This window comes from Erythranthe guttata, chromosome 14 (assembly GCF_056151865.1).
Source record: "Erythranthe guttata isolate IM_541 chromosome 14, IM_541, whole genome shotgun sequence".
NCBI lineage: Eukaryota > Viridiplantae > Streptophyta > Magnoliopsida > Lamiales > Phrymaceae > Erythranthe > Erythranthe guttata.
Genome location: NC_142546.1, coordinates 16,812,432 through 16,830,586, shown reverse-complemented (window position 1 = coordinate 16,830,586; position 18,155 = coordinate 16,812,432). Strand labels below are relative to the sequence as shown.

The 18,155-nt window shown below is 33.8% G+C and overlaps 2 protein-coding genes across 2 annotated transcripts; one reads left to right on the top strand and one right to left on the bottom strand.

Moving 5' to 3' along the window:
- Positions 1-1,234: 1,234 nt before the first annotated feature.
- Positions 1,235-3,437, bottom strand: LOC105964815 (Seed maturation protein). The gene is made up of 3 exons (XM_012989320.2): positions 3,239-3,437; positions 2,572-2,847; positions 1,235-1,896 (listed from the first exon to the last, which is right to left on the bottom strand). Exons 1-3 carry the CDS (start codon positions 3,377-3,379, stop codon positions 1,687-1,689), a joined length of 627 nt encoding a protein of 208 aa, XP_012844774.2. The 5' UTR covers positions 3,380-3,437; the 3' UTR covers positions 1,235-1,686.
- A 2,781-nt stretch (positions 3,438-6,218) lies between these two features.
- Positions 6,219-13,464, top strand: LOC105964808 (zeta-carotene desaturase, chloroplastic/chromoplastic). Its single transcript, XM_088814764.1, has 14 exons — positions 6,219-6,742; positions 7,195-7,319; positions 7,565-7,699; positions 8,420-8,492; positions 8,603-8,676; positions 9,638-9,742; positions 10,277-10,521; positions 10,639-10,726; positions 11,422-11,464; positions 11,546-11,702; positions 11,805-11,933; positions 12,022-12,094; positions 12,797-12,961; positions 13,075-13,464. The coding sequence occupies exons 1-14, from the start codon at positions 6,568-6,570 to the stop codon at positions 13,204-13,206; spliced, it is 1,719 nt and encodes a 572-aa protein (XP_088670890.1). The 5' UTR covers positions 6,219-6,567; the 3' UTR covers positions 13,207-13,464.
- Positions 13,465-18,155: the final 4,691 nt, after the last annotated feature.

The window sequence follows — 18,155 nt, the reverse complement described above, 5'->3', positions numbered from 1 at the left end:
TGTGTTAATGGCCTCTAAACAGTCTCCTTCAAGAATAATTGAGCTCCAACCGTGAGAACGAGCCATCTTTAGCCCTTCGAGAGCAGCATGTGCTTCTCCGTCCGCCACTCGTGGCCGCCCTTTAAAGTTTCGCACCGACCAGCCCACACAATGTCCATCACTATCTCGTGCAATTGAGGCCACCTTATAGAAGTGCATGCCCCGAGGGAACGCTGCATCATAGTTAATCTTAATCAGGCCAATAGGAGGTGGGTTCCACATCTCTCTGTGTCGGCGTGTCTCGCTTAGGGCGTTAATATTTAATTTGTCCTGTTTCCGCACCTAATTATTGATTAAAGGCAAAAACAAAATCGAGGAATAATTATTAAAGTTGATTATTGTATTCTAGTGAAGTTGTATCGACACTTTATTCAAGTAATAGATCAAAAATCGATCGTGATAACAAATAATTCAGTTACATGGTCTACATACAAAAAAGAAATTAGTGGAATGTTTTTTTATTTTTTTTATAACGAAGAAATTCGCAATCAATTATATAAATCTATTGGATATAAATATCATGTTGAAGCAATAGGCAAGAAGAATTTTTGATAAGACTAAGATGAGAGAGTTGATAATGAATTTCGGTATACTGAAATTTTTGGTAGGGCAATGGTAATGAATTTCATAACACCGAAATTGCAATAGTGGTAATGATTCAAATGGTTTGGTACGGTTGCCCTACCAAATCCACCGTACCCCTAGCCAAACCCTTGAAATTTCTTTCACGTAAAGCTTTCATAGTTTAGTCTTATGTCGTGCACTTTTATACTCGTTTGCGACTTGTTATACACTGTAATGATTCCAATTGTTTGTGATGCATGAGAGTTTGTCTAACCATAGCTTGGATTGCTAATGTTGATCTCGAACCGGTGACGATTCAACTTTTCAAGAAAAAAAGATTCCTTAGGTGTTGAAGACCAAAACTAATTTTCCACCAAAGTGAATTATTAAAAGACTATTATACCCTTACTAAAATAAAAACACACAATCACAAAACACCCAAAACGCTCGAATCCTACAAAAATTTGCAAGAGAAAACATATGGAGTCTTTTTATATTGAAGAGAAAACATTATGGAGTCACAGAACATCAATATAGAAGATTCTATACAAAATGAAGAAAATGAGCTATGTATTAATATATTTTTATAGCTAGATGATCGATTTTTTAAGTTTTTAAAGAAAAAGATAAATGTCTCAACATATATATTGTATTAACAATTGAGAGAACAACAATTTCTTGCTCAACTATACATTAAGCTACAAAAACAACTTAGAAAATATAGATAAGTTGTACAATACAAATTTCAACAAACTATATAAAATTATAAAAAAAAAAAAAAAAAAAAAAAAGGAGAAGAAAAAAACCAAACTTGTATCCTATATAATAAAAACTATACTCACTATTATATTAAAGAACTTTTGATGTATACACCATCAATTTTCTAAAACATTCAATTCATTTATTCTTAAAATGTATGCTATTTTTTTTTTCATTCATCTTCACATACCAATATGAATGTATATGAATATATGGATGAATAAATTACGATAATATACTCGTGTATTTTTCAATCCGGTGTAAGCATAGAATAAATTAAATATATTTTTGCTCCACCGGAGATGTAAAAAAAATACTTGATTATTAATTATTTATTTGGTTGTTGTTATTATTGGTATTATTATTATTAGAAAGAGAGTTAGACTGGTTAAGTCTTGCAGCTGCAGCAACAGAGGCGGCGACACCTCCGGGGCGGGTGCAAAGGTTGGGATCGTTTCTCAACTCGGCGCCTATCACTCCCTCTGCGTCTCGGCGGGTCACCGGTTTGTCTGACGGCAGCTTTGAACTTGCGTCCTGCAAATATATTAATATATTTTTTTCAAAAATCACAAATATACAAATTAAAATCAATAGAACTCTAATAGTGTTAATAGGATACAATTTGTAAATTATAATTGAAAAAAAATGTAATTAATTAAATGATAAATTGTAAATATCATTTTCATGTTAACTTTCTTTTAACAAACTATACATATTATATATATTTGTCAAGTCCCATACAAATATGTAATAATACTTCAAGAAAATATTTGTAACTAATGTTTTTTAGTAGATATAAGACTTTAACAACTATTAATATACAATTTCGATGTATTATTATTAGGGAAAATTGCACTTCACCTCCTATAAATTTTCAATATATGCACTCCCCCCTCAAAATTAAAAAAAAGTTGATAGTGTCCCCCTTCAAAATGTTATTTTTGTTGCACGTTGTCCTGATAGCCAAATTTCGATGGATTATTCAACACTATTGAGTCATGTTTTTGTTGCACATTACCCCTTGAAAAAAAATTGCATTATTACCCCTTTCAAATGTTTTTTTTATGCAGGATGCCCATTTAAAGTGCAACTTGAACAATATTTTAAAGGGGACGTCTCGTATTTTAATTTTTTTTTTTTTGGGGGGTGCAAATTTGGAAAATTTATAAGGGGCGAAGTGCATTTTATAAGAGGCCGAGTGTGACTGACCGAAAGAATTTCTCCAAGCTTTGTCTTATCCTCGTCTCTTGGCAGACGAGCATTGCGAGTGGCGGCAGATTGAGCAGCGGCCGCAACGCCGCCAGGGACAATATTGGTCCGGCCGGTTGCCCTGACCTCCGCCGCCTGTATGGCGGCGGCATCGCTGTAGTCAACAGGCCGGTGCCCCGCCGTAAGAGCAGTAGCTTCAAGTGCTTCGCCGATGGTGATTTCCCCACGATGCGAACCAAGTGGACCACTTAATGATTGGCTCTCTTGTTTCAGCACCTTCATCAAATTCATAATTTACATTATATATCTCTATATAACTAATAAGGGTAAATTACAATCAACCCCTGAGGTATGGTCAATTTACGAAAAACCCCCTCTTGTATGCATAATTACATCTACCCCTCAACTATGATTTTTTCTTAATCATCTAGATTTCGTGGAATGTGCTCTAGTTTGTACTCGTTTTGTGTAAAAATACAGTTTCTGATGCACCACAATCTGATATATACAAGCCAAAAAAAATACATATTATGATCATCTTGCTTCAAAATGTGGAGTTCAAATGGGATAAAACGGGTAGTGATAATATTCTATATAATCTCGAAGATTTCACTAAATTTGAAACCATAATGGTGGACGTGTAAAAAAACGAAATAATTTAAATTACCTGGAGACCAATGGGTTCTGTCTGGTTAGCTAGGATATGGGATTTGTTACTCTGTAAAATAAAACCAGCACTCTCATTTGATAAATTGACTTTCTTTGTTTCTTCTTCAATAGCATTCTTGGAAAGTTGCTCTTGGCTCATTTTTATTTTTTATTTTTTATTTTTTATTTTTTATTTTTTGTATTTGTATATTTGCAATAAACTTAAAGTTAGAAATGGAATTTATATATAGGGTGATAAATTTGTTGTGCGGTGGAAAATTAGCCAAGCGTTGAAAAAAAATATATGCTACATATAGTCATTTTGATTTGTTTCAAGTACCCCAAAAAAATCTCTGGAAATTAATTAACTTCAGACTTGGTCTTTTATATTTTCCTTTTATTTTTTTTACAAAATTTAATGGTATTAGACATCGGTTAATGAGATTCTGCACGTGGTTAAATACACTATGTGATTTAAATATCAAATTTACATAATTAATTATCCACTAAGAGCACACATATACATGAGTGTGTGTTATTATGCGTAAATCAACAGTGTAACAAGTGATTATATAATATTCAGAACTTTTTATCAAGAATTAAGACAATCTAATCATATTTCAATGATAAGGTAAGGTAAATACATCATGTTTAAGCAATTATATATTCAAATGACTCGGTAAATGAAAATTTTAATTGAATCACATACCCTACTACTAGTGAAAATTGAAAGAAATAACAAATTTCGCCGATTCAGGTCACAAAAACTTCCAATTATGGAATAATAAATTTCACTTTGAATTTTGAGAGTTTCGACTTTCGACTTTCGACTTTTGAGATTCCAATCTAATATATATACACTCCGTCGCTTCAGTGAGAAGACAATTATCCGCTCATATATTGATGTAGTAAACTTCTTACCCTAGAACGTCGAGATACTTAATTTTCTTGTAAGACTCTATTACCTTGTCCAACTCCGTTCATGAATAGTAACAATATCCTCTAGGATCGACTTCCTTCTTTCCTTATTCTTATCATATATGCGAACTATCTGATTATAGGTCACGAGAAATCTTTTAGTTATAGGAGTCCCCTCGGCTCGTTGTTATTCCACACCTAATGGAACTTCTTTGAAGTCATTCCTTCTGAAAGTAAGCTCGCGTATTTCATTTCAAATATCCTTTGATTAGACCGCTTCTGGTCAAGTAATTCGATTTATGTATCAAATCAGTCTGTATCAAATCGATAGAGCGTGCACGAAACTTGGAAGGGCGAATTGGCAAAACCCTAATTTACAGAGCACACGGATAACTTAGCTCAAACGAAAATATAAATGTGAAAACTTTAATCGAAACTAAAATGAACTTTATTTTTTCTTATGAGGGACTTCTCACTAAATATTTTTAAAACTTTTAAAAGTGAATCATCCATTCTAAAACTTTGTGAAAATTGGCAAACTAAGCACTATATTGTTGGGTAGTGGTGGTTATGGCGACAACAACACAACTTTTTATAATGAATATTTTAATATTATTTTCTTGACATCCTAAGTGTGCGTGCACGGTGCACCGAACCGCCCGGCCCCCTTATGGCGTCACCCCCAACAAACTGGAAAATTGCATTTACGCCCTTCAACTAACGAACACTTTTCACTAATTCCCCAAAACTTCATAGAACTCTACTCCGTTACATCATCTGTTAAATTATTAAAAGACTAGAATACCCATAGCATTTGACTGAATATACAGAATTGCCATTACGTGATTATTATATTTTTTTTTGAGAAAGTCATCAATAGTTGTTAACACCCATAATTGATGTTCTTCAAAATAGTGGGCTTTATTTGCTACATATTCAAATTCACTTAATTTATTGTTGGTTATCCAAAATCATATCCAAAAAATAAAATAAAATAAATCGGAGACGTTGCCCACTGCCCGCATGAACGTGTAGTTCATTTTTTTCTCTAAATTCTCACCCACCAACCAAATGATTCAGGGTTTGCCTATGGCGTTTAGGGACTGTCACACGATAAATTTGCGAGACGATGATTAATCGAAGATAAATTAAAAATATACTAATTTCTTTTTAAATTTAGTGTAATATATTGTTAAATATTATTTGTTAATACTCAAAACATATATAAAAACTTACTTAAACATGATTATGTCCCCGTCATTTATATATTCTAATTACATGACAAAAGTTTAACAATAACAAGATCATAATATATTAAAGATTCTTGTAAAATAAAAATAAAATGCAAATCTTCCGCATTCAAAATTATGCTGCCTCAATCTGTAGAAGTCTTCGGTCGGTTGTGATTTGTTTTGAATTAGTAAGTTGGGAGGTTCTTTCTACTTTTCCTTTTGTACAGGGGCTGATTGGTGACTTGGTGGTGGCTGAAAGAATAATGAATATTTTTTCCGAGTTATTGCTAGAAGTTTGACTATATCAATTTGATCTTTCTCAATAATCAGCCACACACCGCCACAAATCGTCACACAAAAATTGTAGATTTACGTCCGACACCATCTAGGTGACCGATATACATCTGTCAGCACGATTAATATTTATAACACTGCTTGAGATGTGTAGACCGCAACCTATACATGTAGTCTCAATAAGTGTTCCTCGCGAATGACCGATATTATATACTTTATTTATGCAACTCATTTCAATTTCTAAAGTTATTTGAACCTCTTTAAAATCTTTAAGTATGCAAGTTGCTATGATTTAAAAAAAAATTCCTAAAATGTCGAAAACCCTCCAAAATGAATCGCAAAAGAAATTAAATTTTCATTTCCAAAAAATCTTAAAATTTATCGAAAACATTAAATTCGATCCGATCTGTTCGATTCCACACAAAGAGGAAATAGAAGCAATTGGAAGGTTCATTATGGCGTTGCACTATCCATTAATCGTTGACGTGTCAGCATTTAGTTGGCTGCTATTCCAAGTAAACGGCCATTTAACGGAAAAGCTGACAGGATAGAAACGTACATGTTTTTAAGCAAAACGTACAAGCACCCGAAGCGGGTACCAACTTTCAGGGACGCCATTGCAAATTTCGAAACTACACACACACAATACACACAATACACACACTACATATAGATACAAACCAGCAAACACAGCTGCTAAATCCTTTTCTGTTAAACGTACAGACAAATTTAACTCTCCGGCATCTTCTCTCTCTAGATACCCAATTTGCCTAATCCACCCACCCCCTACCCCCTACCCCCTACCCCCACCCCCACCCCTACCCCTATTTCTCTTCTTCATCACTGTTGATTCTTCTGATTTTTCCGTGTTTGAACTTCACGCGCATACTAACAGAAGAATTGCATGGCTGCCGCCGCCGCTGCTGCTGTTGCTTCTTCTGCTTCGCTTTGCTTTCTCGGTAATGGAAACCGACCTAATTTCGGCTTCTGCGCTAACCGGTTCAAGAGGACTCGCCGGTTCACAGTTCGTTCTGATTTGGATTCTCTGGACTCGAATGTTTCCGACATGAGAAACAACGGTATGACCAATTCAAAATTCGCTTCCCAGTTATTTCAATTTCACTTTATTTGTTCAATTTTATGTTTCCTTTTTTTTTTTTTTTTTTTTTTTTTTTTTTTTTTCCGAATTGGTGAGTGAGCACTTGTTTATCGATTTTGGCGATTGAATCAATTTTCTTATGTGCTGCTTTGCTTCCTGTTTTGTTGTTTTTCTGAATGATTTTCGGTCATGTTTCAGTTTTCAATTTTCAATTTTCAATTTTCATGCTAAAAAGTGATCCTAATTTGAACTGTTATGAATGTTTTTTTTTTCAAATTTTCAATTTTTTAATTTTTTTAATTTTTTAATTTATATATATATATATATATATATATATATATATATATATATATATATATATATATATTTTAAATTTCTTTGTGTAAGAATTTTCTGTTTCTGGTAATAAATATAGATTTATTTGCCTTGCAGCTCCAAAGGGTTTGTTTCCACCAGAACCAGAACATTATCGTGGGCCCAAGCTCAAAGTAGCCATTATCGGAGCTGGACTTGCTGGCATGTCCACTGCAGTCGAGCTTTTGGATCAAGGCCACGAGGTTGTCATTTTAAAATGCGACGAGAAAAAATAAACTTAATTACTTTGATGACCTAACAACTGCTCTTTGTTTAATTACTACGCTTTCTACTAGTTAGTGGGAAACGAGAAGTGAGTTTGCACTTTGTTTTATGAAATGTAATTGCCGGATTGATTTTAAGATGTTTGAAGAACGATTTTAAGTTGCATTTTTAGTTTCTTTGCTTTCCTAATTAGAATACGGATTTTGTGCTTTCTTGTTTGCAGGTGGATATATATGATTCAAAGTCTTTTGTTGGTGGAAAAGTGGGTTCGTTTGTAGACAAACAGGGAAACCACATTGAAATGGGATTGCATGTTTTCTTTGGTTGCTACAATAATCTCTTCCGCTTGATGAAAAAGGTAGAGTTGACTTGTTCCTTCTACACGAGCACTCAATTTGTAGGCGAAACAAGCTAAATTAGATAGTAATCATGCTTATCTCAAGCAAAACTATCCTATCGATTGATTGGTATCAGAGATTAATTGATTATTCTTAATGATAGCCGAAATTGAATTTTAAGCTATAACATGCTTTCTTATGTTCATTTGAAAGCCAAACAATCTAAATTAGATACTAATTATGCCTATCTCAAGCAAAACTATCATATCGATAGATTGATATCTGAGATTAATTGATTATTCATAATGAAGGGCGAAATTGAATTTTAAACAGTAATCTGTTTTCTTATGTTCATTTGAAGGCCAAAGAAGCCAAATTGGATACTAATTATGTCTATCTCCGGCAAAACTATCCTATCGATAGATTGGCGTCAGGATTAGTTGATTATACTTAAGGATGGCCAAATTGAAGTCTAAGCTATAATCTGCTTTTTGATGTTCATTTGAATGCCAAACAAGCTAAGTTAGATACTAATTATGCCTATCTCAAGCAAAACCATCCTATCGATAGATTAGTGTCGGGGCTTAATTGATTATGATTCAGGATGGCTGAAATTGAAGTTTAAGCTATAATATGCTTTCTTATAATTCACCCGCATTTCAGTACTTTATGCAGATTGATGGATGTCATTATTTACTGTAAATGATCTCCGATTAACTTTTCTATATTGCTTGACACAGGTAGGTGCTGAAAAGAATCTTCTTGTCAAGGATCACACTCACACTTTTGTCAACAAAGGGGGTGATATTGGCGGTATGATGAATACTTATTACAAAATTAACCTGTCTGTATTTTCCCAGTAAATGGTCCATTGGCATGTGTAGTTTTAAGGAACATGTAATCAAGTGTGTTTCTACTTGCAGAACTTGATTTTCGGTTCCCAATTGGAGCACCAATACATGGAATGCGCGCATTTTTGACGACGAATCAACTCGGGGTACTATATATTCTGTTCATATATGTATTTATTTGGTCCTGCACATTTCTGCTGTTTCCTGATTAGTATTTTTGTGCAAGCAACTTCATTTTCCTAATATATCATTCTTTTGACGTGTATGGAGATGCAGTTTCGGGATTTTTTGTCCTTTCACCTTGCTGTTTAGTCGAGCTTATATTGTCATACAGAACTTTCCGTTTGGTGCTAAAACGTATATATACTTTCCGTTTGTACATCAGAAGTTTTTACTCGGAGAATGCCTCATTTCATGAGCATCTATGTCGTAGCATTGGTGCATGTCTGGGCAAGTAAATTTAACTACCTGGTCTCGAATTCACTAACTAGAAATAAAATGCTTTTGGTCAGAATTTATTGTTTAGTTCAAATCAATTGGTCCTTCATCTTGGTAAATCATGGTAATCTTGTGCATGGGTTTATTCTCCGATTGCATGACAATCATAAACAGAGTGTTTTCCGGCACAACATAATTATGTATGGAGGTTTATGAGAGCCAACAAGGGATCTGGGGATCTCATTTGTTCTCTATAGTTCTTAACTCGAAAGTCATTGGCCGAGACCAGTGAAAGTTAGAAAAATGGCTTTTCTAAATTTACTATCCAGTCATGTAAATAGGTTTTTGTTTGTATTATTCTTTTCTTTCTTTTGCCGTTTTCTTTTCTTTACATTTTTTACTTCCCAAAGTCCACTTCTTTTTTAAAAGGAGATACTATATTAATTTATCAAGTTCACGTCCACATATATCAATTGTGTTAAAATGTTTGTTCCAATGTTATTGCTTATTGGTTACTACATGATGATAGTTTGGTCCTTTTTATGAAGTAAACTATCAGAGAAAGGTTCACCCTCTCTATATTATTCTTGTCATGCAAGTTAAAGAAATCTGTCTACATCTATTTATTCGATGACATTTTCTAAAATTTTTCCCACTCTGAATTTGCAGACTTACGACAAAGCAAGAAATGCAGTGGCTCTCGCCCTTAGTCCAGTCGTAAGGGCACTTGTCGATCCAGATGGAGCAATGCAGAACATACGAGATCTTGATAATGTTTGTGTTCTTTCCAATTCTCTATTTCTTTCCTTTTCGCAAGTGTATGAATAAGATATATAAGTCAGGATTGGAAGCATAGGGGCGCAGTAAAATCTTATGAATAGAGAATAAGAGTCCTAAAGAGAGAGTCTTATAGTATGAAAACGGCAGATATAAAGTTAAAAAAATAGCATTCTATAGCCCGATTGTGTGATGATATCAGCAAGCAGAGCCTCGTGCGTTAGCCCCACTTTTATTTTTAAAAAATGCTACTAGAATAATGATTGGAGGAACTTCACCTTCTCACTCCAGGATTACTGGAACACATGTAGGCTTTTAACATTTCATGGTTGACAAACTATGTGATATATTGATATTGCTCAAATTCATTGCCATGCATTTTCATGCCAGAGTTTATATATATATATATATATATATATATATATATATATATATATATATATATATATATATATATATATATATACATACATATATATATTGTCTCATATCTTCGTTTTTGGTAATCACTTAGCTATCTATTTACTACAGATAAGCTTCTCTGAGTGGTTCATGTCCAAAGGCGGGACACGCAAGAGCATACAGAGAATGTGGGACCCCGTTGCTTATGCACTAGGATTCATCGACTGTGATAATATTAGTGCACGCTGTATGCTTACTATATTTTCACTCTTTGCTACTAAAACCGAAGCTTCCCTACTTCGAATGCTAAAGGGCTCTCCAGATGTTTATTTGAGTGGTCCCATCAGAAAGTATATAACAGACAGGGGAGGCAGGTAAAAACAATATATTTTACTCATATTATCAAACTCTTTTTTACTATTACCAAAAAAAAAAAAACTTTTTAGTTTTGGTCCGCCAGTAAAATTTCTTGAGCTTGTTTGCGGCTGAAGGTTCCATTTGCGGTGGGGATGCAGAGAAGTTCTTTACGATAGATCTGCCGATGGAGGTGTGTATGTAACGGGGCTTGCAATGTCCAAGGTACATTCGTTTTTATTCAAAATTTTACCTTGTACTAACTGATTTAACTAATTTACGAATTTAAGTAGCAAACTTCAGCTTATTTAAATATTCAACAATCATAGGTATATTTGGAGATAGCATAACTTCCTCCATTTATGAGGTGAATTGTTTTGAAGGGCAAAAACTGGACACCTCTTACTACTGAGCATTTATATACGTGCATTCATCCTTAATTGCTGGCTATCCATGTTTGCTGTACATTTTTCACAATTCGTTAATTGAATTTACATACAATTATATCTCATTAAGAATTGTTACATGCTACGAGTAGTGGATTAATATCTTATATATTTTTTTCTCTCCATTAGTGGCACTCACTTGTAGATTAGATTGCAGAAGGTCAACTCTATCTCTGATACTTTTTGTGTTTGGAAAATGAGAATAGGATTAAAGTAAAATATATTTTGTGGAGGTTTTGTTTACATGTATTATTTAGTATTATACGAGGAAAAAAAAAACTGATCTTCTTCTCCTTCCAGTACGAAAATAAACCTGAATTGCAAAATGATGTTTTCTTTTAATTCATTTGCAAGACCTTTTTAAGGCTATTTCTCTAAGGCTGGTTTCCATATTTTATAATATCTTATGTATCTTTATCTATGAAAATTGTGGGCTAGCCATGCAGACTAACAAATGGTTTCTCCTTCGTTCAGGCTACTGAAAAGAAAACAGTAAAAGCCGATGCTTATGTGGCAGGTTTGCAATTAACCTCGCCTTTATATTTTCTCCTTTACTATACAGTAAGATAATCTCATGTTCTCTAATTTTTAATTGCAGCATGTGATGTACCCGGAATTAAAAGATTACTCCCACAAGATTGGAGAGAGTCGCAATTCTTCGATAACATCTATAAACTGGTAGGAGTACCAGTTGTCACTGTGCAGCTTCGATACAATGGCTGGGTTACAGAGCTAAAAGACTTAGAACGTTCACGGTCAGCATTATTAACCTTTTACTATAGTTATACTTTGATTCTTTTTGCAGCGCAGAATATTCTTCTTTCCCACCAAATTTTTTTAACTCTGAGATTTTTCAGGCAATTGAGGCAAGCATCGGGACTTGATAATCTACTTTACACTCCGGATGCAGATTTCTCTTGTTTTGCTGACCTGGCGCTCACATCACCAGCGGATTATTACATTGAGGGACAAGGCTCGTTGCTTCAGTAAGAAATGCTATGATTATAAACAATTTTTTTTCTAGGATGATGATGTTTTTCTGCTCGATGTTTATTATTTGTTGGATATTTACAGATGTGTACTTACACCTGGGGATCCTTACATGCCTCTACTAAACGATGAAATTATCAAGAGAGTTACAAAACAGGTTCGTTTAACTTGTTACTTTCTTTGGGAAGCTGCTCTCTGGTTTAATTAGTCGATGTATTATTTTACATTTTGGTTAAAGTTTCTAGTGTAATCACTTGCCAACTCCTTCCTAGTACAAAATTTACGTTTTAAGAAGGGTAAATTACAACCACCCCTGAGGTATGGTCAAATTACGAAAACTCCCCTCCTGTTTGGGTAATTACAACCACCCCTCAACTATAAATTTTTTTACACGTCCACCCTGGCGGTTTCAAATTTAGTAGAATCTTCGAGATTATATGGATTATTATCACTTTTGTACCCGTTTTATCCCATTTGAACTCCACATTTTGAAGCAAGATGATCATAATTTGTGTTTTTTGGCTTGTATATAGCAAATTGTGGTGCATCAGAAACTGTATTTTTACACAAAACGAGTACAAACTAGAGCACGTTTCACAAAATCTAGATGATTATGTTGAATTTGACACCATAAGGGTGGAGGTGTAAGAAAAACTCATAGTTGAGGGGGTAGATGTAATTATTCAAAGAAGAGGGGTTTTTTCGTAAATTGACCATACCTCAGGGGTGGTTGTAATTTACCCTTTTAAGAATAATATTATGCAACTTATTTGTGTTTCATGCAATGGTAGTAGACTCGTAAACATTTTTTTGTGTTTATTATTTGGCTAATCGTACGTGTTGATGTTGTTGTTATTAGGTTTTGGTGCTGTTTCCATCTTCCCAAGGTTTGGAAGTAACATGGTCGTCAGTTGTGAAAATCGGACAGTCTTTATACCGTGAAGGACCTGGTAAAGACCCTTTCAGACCCGACCAGAAAACTCCGATAAAAAACTTCTTCCTCGCTGGTTCATACACTAAACAGGTCCGTCACACTCCGCCTTCCGATTTATACTTATAACCCAAATAAAACGGCAATAATTCGATTTGGATAAAAAACAATTAAATTATTAATTTTTTTCTATTGGGTTTTGATAGGATTACATAGACAGCATGGAGGGAGCGACTCTGTCTGGCAGACAAGCCTCGGCGTTCATATGCGGTGCTGGAGAAGAGTTGGTCGCGTTACGAAATTCTCTTCTCAAAGAAAATGAGTTGACCCTTGTCTGATTTTATTTTATAATACAGTTCCCATTATATAAGTTATAAGTACAGGTTATGACAAACAAGAAAAGAAAAAAAAAAACACCAGATAAACTGCTCTGGTTATACTGACATTGTAGATCCACCGAATATTATTCTGCAATATTTATTGAGGCCGGTATTTATGTAAACGAGAGAAGCCCCCGGAGGCAGAGTCTGCCTTTAACAAATGAATGTTGCGATCAGTTTGAAAGCAGTAACTATCGAAATGGATGAGTTTACGCATTTGTAGGATTTTTTTATTTAAATGTTCGTGTTGTACTAGACGAACCCGAAGTTCCGGGTTCTCTCCATCGTAATTATATATCTACCCCCGATTCCACCAACGCGACGAGGGATCGGTTTCACCGGTGTCTTGGGGGCGGTGGTGGACAAGTTGTGATAGTGGCAAAGAGAAGAGAAGATATTATGAGAGTTACCGTTTGAAGGCGAGATTTCTGGGCAAAGTGAATGGAAAGAGATAACGTTTAAGGGTAATTACGTCAATTCACAAGCCTTGAGGGGGGTTTACCAAATTATTTTTGAGATTTGGGTACCTAGTTCGATATAATTACCAAATAAGGGGTATTGCATATTCTACTATTGTTTGGACTTTTTCATTACATTTTTCATCACGCCTACTCTCACCATTTATTATTATTAATATTATTATTATTATTATTATTATTATTATTATTATTATTATTATTATTATTATTATTATTATTATTATAATAATTATTATTATTATAATAATAATATAGTTCTCGAATAAAAAAAGTGAAACTTATAGGTATTATACTAGTGGAAGATGAACGAGATGAATACGTTGATGTTGATTCAGATGGCGATGACAACAACTCCACCACGTCTCGTATGGCTCGTGCTATTATTTATGATACAAATACTGAGCTAGAATTGAATCCGAGAACAAGTGACATATCGATAAATGAATATAATAATGCGTCGTCGCATAATACGATCTAAAGAAGCAAATCGTGCTCTTCAGAAAGATTTAATCGCTCATGTGTGGGCAAAGCACAACAAAAACACGTGATTGTAGTAATTATTTGATTATAAGAGTGTTTGATTTTATTATATTAATTTAGAATAGTAATATTAATCTGAAATGCTAAATCCCTCACTATTTTTACCAAATCATGCACATAATTAAAAATATTTCTCTCTCCAAAACTTCTCTTCTCCTTTCCATCCTTACTTTTTTTCCCTAATTTTTTCACAAAACCACAGACTAAAAACATCCCTAGCATTCCAAGTTCGAATTTGACGAAAATATTTTAATGTTCAAACTAAAATAAAGTTGGAATTTGAGCAAAATATTCGAATTGATATGAATTTGAATAATTAAAAATACTTAATGAAATTGAATAAATATTAAAAAAAAAACATTTTATGATTATTCACGTAAAAAAATAATGGATTTTGATTTACTTGGATAAAATTATTTAGAGAGAAGTTAGAGAGTATTTGAGTAGAGAGAGATTTTTTTTTAATTTATGTGTGAGATTTAGTACATTTTAGTGTGGGAAGTAGCATTCCCCAATATTAATGGAATAATAATAATATACTAATAAAAATAATAATAAATGTTAAATATTTGAAATTATAAAATATATATATAAAAATAAAATTTTATTTTGATTTTAGGTTTTTTAAAAGAAAAAATGGAAAAGGAAAAGAAAAACAAAATAATAAAGTAAGAGACATGCTATTTCCACCCTCAAAATATCATATTTCACAACCAAATTAAATATATTTATCATTTTACTCCTTTCTTCTTCACCTATATTTTTTTACAAATTTATAAACTATCTAACACTAAACTAATTAAAATATTTATAAAAAAACCCCACCATTTTCACTCAAAATTTCACCCTCTCCACCATAAGTGTATAATACTTTCGTCAGAGAAAAACATTTTCGAAGGTCAAAAAGAGCAGAAATTCACGTTTTTTGAAAAATAAATTAAGATTACTTGTACGGAAGATCTTGAACTTCCTCCAAAATTGACCAGTTTGGATTAATATAATTTTATTTCCTAAAAATAATTTACATAATTCGTAGCTAATATGATATGAAAGTTTAAATATTTTGTAATATATATTTCATTGCAAAAAAATTTAAAAAAAATTAAAAAAATTAAAAATAAAAATAAAAATAAAAAATAGCTGCATGCGCAGCAGCACCGATTATGAGAAATCCACCAATCCACATGTGATGTGTGAACAACGACAGTTGTGTACCATAGTCAGTAGCTAGATATGGATAAGGGGGCATGGAATACATATGGTGAGCTATAACAATGGTTAAAGAGCCCAACATGGCTAGGTTAAGAGATAATTCTACTCAGTCGACTTTATCGCGAAAGATTATTTTTTTTAATTAGGCCAAGAAGTTGATAGAAATAAAATAGAAATAACTTAGAATAATTAAGTGAATGTAAGGAAGAGTGGTGTATTATAAATTTGAGTGGTATTTATGACATTGTATAATCTTAGGTGGTGAATTGAGATACTTTAGAGGTGGAAATAGCATCGCTCTAGAGTAATAAGCCAACTGAAATTGAAAGATAAAGAAAGACAAAAGAGAAAAAGAAAATGGGTCTTTAAGATATAAGCCCCTGGTGACAAACCTTATTAGAACTAAATGACAAGTCTAACTAAAATTTGCTTCACATCCTTTATTAAATTTATTCCAAAAATTCCCCTCCACTCACAAATTCGAAACTTCATCAAATTGTAAATATATTATGATGAACTATGGTATTATTTAACATTTTTAAGTTTGCATCTAGCATTTTGTTTTTAATTTTTACGTGAAACACGTTTTTTTTTTCTCCGTATTTTTTCATTATTTAAAAAATCTATTTTTTCCCCTTGTTTTATACATAAATTGAAAATTATGATTTTTTTTTAATTTTTTCGGTCGTAGACATCTACAGAAACCCATAAGAAACCGTAGTAATCCGTAGTCAGCCATAGACATCTTGAAACCCTTAGAGATCTTGAAACCCTAACTCCTCCTACAAACCCTAGCTGCCAGAACCATAGACACCCATAGACATCCAAATCGATTTTTTTTAAATTTCCCCCACCAAACCCTAGATCCGCTTCTCCACCACCACCATCCACCACCATCACCGAGCGCCACCATGACACCATCATCCATGCCCAACACCGTCGTCGCGCCTTCCACCATAGATCTGACCTTACACCACCATAGCCGCCGTCTCCTTGCATCTACAATCATCCGCTTATTGCCGCCGTCTCCACCGCATAACCACCGCCAGAGAGAGATAGCGATATCGGAAAATAGAGAGATAAAGATTGAGAGAGAGAGAGAGAGAGAGAGAGAGAGAGAGAGAGAGAGAGAGAGAGAGAGAGAGAGAGAGAGAGAGAGAGAGAGAGAGAGAGAGAGAGAGAGAGAGAGAGAGAGAGAGAGAGAGAGAGAGAGAGAGAGAGAGAGAGAGAAAGAGACAGCGAGAGAGCGAGATTGCGAGAGAGAAAAAAAGATTGCGAGAGACAGACAGAGAGAGCGAGATTGCGACAGAGAAGAAAAAAGAAAAATAAATCTGAGAAAGAGAGAGAGAGAGAGAGAGCGAGATTGCGAGAGAGAAGAAAAAAGAAAAATAAATCTGAGAGAAACGTGACTTTAGAATTTATGGATTTAAGTTAAGGGTAAATTATGGATAAAAGAAATATTGAGGATGTGACTCAAATTTATTTTTCTAAAAAGGATTTAGTTCATAAAAAATTATTAAGTTGTATTCCACATCTAATTATATTTCCAATTAGGGACCTCTAGCATATTATCCCAAAAGAAAAAGAGAAAAAAACACGTGAAGTACCAACCAAATAGAAAAGGAAAAGAAAAAATAAAAAGAGGAAGAAGAGCATGTGCGCATGAATTTGGCAGAGGGTGAAGAGCATGTGCGCATGTGGCGCGTGAACATGTGCGAATGAATTAGGCATGGGTCAAATGCCCGCGCCCACCCCTCCCCTTCTCCCTTAGGCCTTATCCATAGCAAGCAAAATATCCCACCCATCTTTTGGATTTCTTATTTAGATTACAATTTGGCATTTTAGGACCTTTGCCAATTATCTATCATGAAAATTACAATTGCTAATTAAATGTGCATATCGTCCCAAGGTATGGTAATTTACGAAAAAAGCCCTTCTTTTTGGATAATTACATCTATTTCTCAACTATGATTTTTTTCTTACACCTCCACCCTTATGAGATCAAATTCAACATAATCATCTAGATTTCGTGAAATGTGCTCTAGTTTGTATTCGTTTTGGATAAAAATACAGTTTCTAATGCACCACAATCTGATATATACAAGCTTAAAACCACATATTATGATCATGTTGCTTCAAAATGTGGAGTTCGAATAGGATAAAACGGGTACAAAAGTGATAATAATCCATATAATCTCGAAAATTCCACTAAATTTGAAATCGCAAGGGTGGACGTGTAAAAGCATTTATACTTGAGGGGAGTAGTTGTAATTATCCAAGCAAGAGGGTTTTTCTTGTAATTAATTTGACTATACCTCGGAGGGTAATTGTAATTTACCCTAACATTTAACCAATTGATGGTAAGAAATGCACACACTTACATTCGACTTTGATAATGTAGGATCTTCGACGCTACTAGTTATCTTAAAAATATAGTTAGTAGTAGAGCATTAAAAGACGTATACCATAATCGCATACTGCATTCAACACACACAAACACACACAAACAAACAATATAATAATGCTGCTCAAATTTCGATTGGGCAACCTAAGAGTCTTTGAGTCCGAAATGGTAAAGAATAACAAAGATTACTGTTACGTGTCTAAGGTAGTCGGAAGAATGTGATCACTCGTTGCTGTTCAAATGTCGATTGGGCGAGAGTATTTTCACCAACA